The sequence below is a fragment of the Heptranchias perlo genome, chromosome 10, assembly GCF_035084215.1.
Source record: "Heptranchias perlo isolate sHepPer1 chromosome 10, sHepPer1.hap1, whole genome shotgun sequence".
NCBI classification, from domain to species: Eukaryota; Metazoa; Chordata; class Chondrichthyes; order Hexanchiformes; family Hexanchidae; genus Heptranchias; species Heptranchias perlo.
In genome coordinates, this window is record NC_090334.1 from 24700298 (window position 1) to 24706667 (window position 6370).

At 37.9% G+C, this 6370-nt stretch overlaps 1 protein-coding gene across 3 annotated transcripts in view; it reads left to right on the forward strand.

Annotated features, from left to right (window-relative positions):
* Positions 1–4391, forward strand: part of gpr176 (G protein-coupled receptor 176) — a 182209-nt gene extending 177818 nt beyond the window's left edge. For all 3 annotated transcript variants that reach the window (XM_067991356.1, XM_067991355.1, XM_067991357.1), the window contains one exon: positions 1144–4391. In XM_067991356.1, coding sequence (XP_067847457.1) covers positions 1144–2269 — 1126 coding nt within the window. In that variant the 3' untranslated portion in view covers positions 2270–4391. The remainder of the gene's footprint in view (positions 1–1143) is intronic.
* The last annotated feature ends 1979 nt before the right edge of the window (positions 4392–6370 follow it).

Sequence of the window (6370 nt, forward strand, 5' to 3'; positions counted from 1 at the left end):
AATTGGCTTTGTTTAACAGATGTGTCTCAAAACTTATATGTCATGGAGAATCAAAACCCGTACTGATTTAATATGTCTTGGCACTCTCATAGAATTAATTAATTTCTAGGTTGTTTCTAGGTTGGTCTTATATAGTTTTAACAACATTCAATCTTACATATACATACTTCATACAAATTTTGAAGGAAAATATTGTACCAGCGCAACAATGAAACCTCCAAGATTTAATTTAATAATTTGTACCTTGCAAGCAATTAATCATTTAGTTTTTAGCCAACGAGTTGAGCAATGTCAAGAAATTATTTATTTATTTCCATATCAGACCTGTGCAGTCAGGGCATAATTTCAGTCTATATAATCTACTCCAGTTAATTCAATTTACTGGATAATTCTATTTTTTTTTAATGCTAAAGTAACCTCCTCTGTGGGTTTATTGCTTAATTTGAAGTAATGGATAATTTTTTTTAAAGTGCAAAAACTGAATTTCAATTAACAGGAGTAGACTGTATACATATTTCACACAGACTTTGAGGATAAGTATTGAGACAACAAGCAAATGAAATGTCCAACAAATTAGTAATTAATTTATACTAGTCGCCTAATATTATTGGTCCAAAGATCTAGTTGATTTGTTTATTTTCACATAGGACACAGTTTCCAGACATTATTTTTCTTGTAAGAGATCAATTTGATCAGAAAAAAAGAAATAGAACAGAAGGAGTTAATTTTATATGAAAACACTGATACACCTTTGTGAGTTGCTAATTCGTTCAACAAAGGTAAGGGTTCTGTTTAGTTGAAAAACGCAAATCTGACAGATGTGGTTTGGAGGACCATCTTGAGAGTGAGTCACATGGCAAGAAACAGCCAATTAGAGGTAAGTGTAACAAATAGCACAGCACCATCGAGCTCAGAGAGACAGCTGGAAGAATTCAATCACAGCTCAGTGTAGTAACTGGAAAAAAAGCAAGGTAAATAGTAAATAATGTGACAGAAAATCATGACAGAAGAAGTGTAACAAGAAGTAAATTTCACACTTACATGAAATGGCATCTGAAGTGTGGCAAGACTTTTAATACATATAAATATAAAGAGAGAGAGAGATTTGTGCATTCATTGATTGTTTGTTTTTTCTAATTACAGGTATTACTCTGTCTTATATCCTTTAGAAAGGAAGATCTCTGATACAAAATCCAGGGACTTGGTCATCTACATCTGGATTCACGCAGTTTTAGCAAGCGTACCAGTTTTTGCAGTGACCAATGTTTCAGACATCTATGCCATGTCGACGTGCACTAGTTCATGGAGCTATTCTTTTGGACACTTGGCTTATGTGATTGTATATAACATCACCACAGTAATTCTGCCCATTGCTGTGGTATTCTTCTTCATGATTCTGATCCGTAGAGCTCTCAGTGCCAGCCAGAAGAAGAAAGTAATTATTGCTGCATTACGAACTCCGCAAAACACAATTTCTATCCCATATGTTTCCCAGCGGGAGGCTGAACTGCATGCCATGCTACTCTCTATGGTGCTAGTCTTCATTGTTTGTTGTGTTCCTTATATGGTTTTTGTGATTTATCGAACCATTCTTAACATCACTGACATCTCTGTCTTTTTAATACTGACAGCAATCTGGTTGCCTAAGGTTTCTCTGCTCACTAACCCATTACTCTTTCTGACTGTCAATAAGTCTGTCCGGAAATGCTTAGTGGGGACCATAGTTCAGCTCCATCGCAGGTACAGTAGACGCAACATTGTAAGCTCTGGTGGCCTCGCCGATGCCACACTTGAGCCTGGAGTCCGTTCAGGTAGTCAGTTGCTCGAAATGTTTCACATTGGACAGCAGCAGATTTTCAAACCCTCCGAGGAGGAGGAGGAGGATGGAAATGAGATTAAGTCACTGGCATCTAATGAGTGCCGGCAGAAAGAAATAGCCACCACCAGCTTGGAAGTGGAGCAGACTTTAGTGGAAAAAATTACTCCACACAATAACAATGACTCAGCTGCAATGGTGGTAGCAGCAGTAGCACTGCCAGATCCAGATGCAATCTCTGACAAGTATGCAATGCAGTTTGGCTTTGGCCCATTTGAACTGCCTCCACAGTGGCTTTCTGAGGCGCGGAATAGCAAGAAAAGGTTGTTGCCTCCCTTGGGCAACACACCGGAAGAACTGATTCAAACTACTGAAAAGCAACCAAGGTTCAAAACAGAGCGGAAGATAAGTAGGAACAATAAAGTCAGCATCTTTCCTAAAGTGGACTCCTAGTCCTTTGAATTAGTCTAACAAGAGTAGACAGAGTTTTGGAAACACAGCCCCGTGGATCTCTATAGCACAGAGTATGTCAAACAAATTTATAAAACAAATGAAGTACAAGCTACAAAGCAGAATGCTTCTTTAAATAGACAATGGCATTCCTGTAAGTTCTGATCAGAAGGATTTGCATCTAAGGTTTTTGTTCACCTCCAACTGAAGAACTCTTTTCACCATATCTTTGGAATTGTGCACACAGTTCATATTTTGATATGAATGAATGAGTGGTGGATACTTTGGTTTAAACTGTTAAATTTCAAAAGTGAAAAGACCTACTAACTGTTTGAAATTTATTTATTTTCTTATACACTTTATATAGGATTGCTTAAACATTTTTTTAAACTGGTCTTATTTATCTTGATAGTGAGGGGGAAAACAGCAACTCTTTTGAATGCTGTATAATTTGGTCGTGAAACTTATTTTATTAGCATTGCCCTATCCCTTTCCTGCTGATTTTCATAATGCGGTCTTAAAGTCATCCATATTGGCACAGAAGACCCAGTTTGTAATCATTTAAAGTAGATTTTAGCAGTTCATGTGAGGGCAATAGTTGCAATTCTTCCAATTGATTGTCAACATTACTTCTCAAGCCTTCATATCAGTTTATTTTATTCTTGGGATGTGGACATTAATGGCACGGTCAGCATTTATTGCCCATCCTTAGTTGCCCCGAAAAGATAGTAGTGGGCCGCCTTCTTGAGTGGTTTGATACAACTGAGTGGCTTGCTAAACCACTTTAGAGAGCAGTTAAGTGTCAACCATGTTGGTGTGGGTCTGGAGTCACATATAGGTCAGACCATGTAAGGGACTGGAGGCACAGATAGGCCTGATTGGGACAAAAGGACATTAGTGAACCAGTTGGGATTTTACGACTATCCGACAGCTTCACAGTCACTTTTTTAAAACTGAATTCAAATTCTCAAACTGGCATGGTGGGATTTGAACTCGCGCTCACTGGATTATTAGTCTGGGCCTCTGGATCACTAGTCCACTAACATGAACCCTTACCATACCCCATTTATTTTATGGATAATAGTTTTGTTGATGCACGGTGAAGACAACAGCTTTCTATTTTCTGGAAGTCAAAACTGACCATAAATTGGTCTTTAGAGTGAAATTCCTGTCTGGTATGTGACCTTTTATGTAACCAAAAAAGGGATACAGTTTGAACTGCATTGACCTGCTGAATTCTTTCAATCATTTTTCAACACTAATAATACTGTAATGTTACGTTTTATAAAAAAATTATCACTAGATTTTCATCATTCTAGTTAGTGTGTTGCATATTTGGTATGATTGACTCCTCAATATATAAATGTTGCCATGATGTTATGTGACCAGTACTTTTACTATAAAATAATGTAAAACAAAAATTTGTGTGCTACATTTGAAGTTGTTGATATTTTAATTGTGTTTCTAATGTAATGACATTTTGATTCTTTTTATATTGGCCTGAAACAGTTGACCTGCACAGTTTTTAGCCAATTGTTTAAGCAGCATGAGTACGTATGTTTATGACCTTTTGTGTATTTAAATTCAGCATTGCCGTTACAGACAAAAATTATTCACAAATAACTCCGTGCCCTCAGCAAAATCCTCATGGACGTGGTATTAAAAAAATAAAATATAATCTGATGTTATATCTTTGCGAGTTGCACCTCCCCAACAAATTGATGAACATTATTTCATGTCAGAACCACATTATAGTTCAAATTTTGGACTGTTATTCGGGTTTGTGAATGTTTTCTGAGGACAGTGAAAAATGGCCAAAAGCGGTGCAGCCAGACATTCCCAGTAGATACATGCACTGTTTAATCACCTGGCGTGCCAAATCAGCTGTTGATCTGGGAGGTGTTGCTGCCGCACCATTCCACTGATGTTCTTTTTCTTGCTGGTCCTGGCTGCAGCTCATACCTGGCATTTCTGTTTCATTCCAGGACCAGTCTGTGCTACAATTGGGAATTCCTGGTCTTGTGATAAATCAGGAATTCCTCCCACCTGCAGTACAGCTCCTGGAATAACGAAGCAATGCCAATTATGAGCTGCCGCCAAGACGGGAGGGAAGAAGGACATCAAAGAGGAGAATGGGGGGAGGGGTTGTGTGGGGAAAATTGCTCTGTGAACTTGGAGTGGGGGGGGGGGTAGTGGGAAGACATTGGAAGGGAGAGTACCTCTGTGAACTGGAGCAGGAGATGGTGGGCTAAAGTGTCTCTGAGCTGGGGGAATTGCAGTAGGAAGGGGCTTGAGGAAGAGAATACCATCTGATTGGGGAGAATGACTGTTAGAACATAAGAAATAGGAGCAGGAGTAGACCACACTGCCCTTCGAGCCTGCTTCCCCATTCAGTAAGATCATGGCTGATCTTTGATCTCAACTCCACTTTCCCATCCGATCCCCTTATCCCTTGATTCCCCTAGAGTCCAAAAACTGTTTATCTCAGCCTTGAATATATTCAACGACTCAGTATCCACAGTCCTCTGGGGTAGAGAATTCCAAAGATTCAGAGCCCTCTGAATGAAGAAATTCCTCCTCAACTCAGTCCTAAATGGCCGACCCCTTACACTGAGACAATGCCCCCTAGTTCTAGTTGAGGTGGGTTTTGGGGAAGTGGTCATCTGGTTTGAATACTTAATGTAGGAAAACCAAAATGTCACTTAAAAACTGTGAAATTGACCAGAATGCATTGTTTTTATTGTAAAAATTCAATATCGTCCAGGAAAATTTGCCCCAGACTACCCTAGAAATGTGCCAGCAGTGGGTGTGGGGATGTGTGGGGGGGGGTGGTGGGCAACATTTGGGAAGCGGTATGCACAATTTTAATTTGGCTGCCAACAGGCCTGTCTAAAAGAGAATGATATCCTTGGGAATTTTAACGCAATGCTTATCTGTTTGTCCTACAAATATTCCTTTAAAATATATTCATTGTTGGCAAGAATATCCACCTATGTTCCAATTAAATATAATGTGCTTAGGTGAAACTTCTGTCTAAAGAATGTAAACCTGTTTAAAGAGGTTTGATTTCTGTATATGGTGCATGGTTAACATGAATTTATCACTACGATGCTAAGTTTTGAATTAGTTTTATTGCGAAGCAAAGGTGCTTTTTTAATTCTTATGCAGTATGCAGCATGTCACAAGAAGGTCAAAGATCAGTGTTACCAAAAGAGAGGGTGCAAATAGCGCAAAGTCAAGGCAAATATTAACATACATTTGATTAGGTTTGTATCAAGTTTCAAGAACAAAAGCTGCTTGAAAAAAAAAATGGAGCCCTATTAAAGAACCTGGTTGGCATTAAAGACCCGGACCCATAATTTTGGGTTTCAACTTTGTCACTTTAAGATCATGTTTGATAAGATTCTCATGTTTAAAATATCAAATCTCATTCATATTCATGTCTGTTTTTTTTAAAGCAGTTTTTTTTTCTTACCAGATCAACATTTTACTGGTGTCAGTATTTTTGGCCGAAAATGAACTGATCTCATCAGGTTTAGTAGCAAACGTAGAAGATCAGAATGATGGGCAACGTATCATGAGCCTTTTCCTGGTTGGGTATTTGTGTTTTAATGTTAGCTCGGGAAACGCATTGTTACAAATCAGCGTGTCATTAAAAAATGAGAGACTGGCTTACTGAACTGCCCAGATACACATTATTTGCATTAATGTTTATTATCAGTAATTTATTTCCTGAAACATGTGTTACTGTTATTTATCTGAAAGTGTCACACTGGAGTATAGAAGTAAAAGTTGCAACCGATCAGATCTGTTCGCAGTTATCTGCAAGTTGTATTTTGGAGAAATTTTAAAAAGCGATACCTATGACTGTTGTTATTATCACTCAGATGATACACATATTGCCAAACTTTTAAATGCTTATAAACACATAGCAAATTTAATTATTGTAAATAAAGTATTCACAAGGACAGTTGCTCTGCTACAACATTTTGATCTCTCTGATTTCATGCCATTAATTCATATAAATTGCAAAATCCTATTTAAAACTTTTGAAGTTTGTATTGAAGGAACTTTTTTTGTTGTGCTGCATTTTGGAAACTTTTT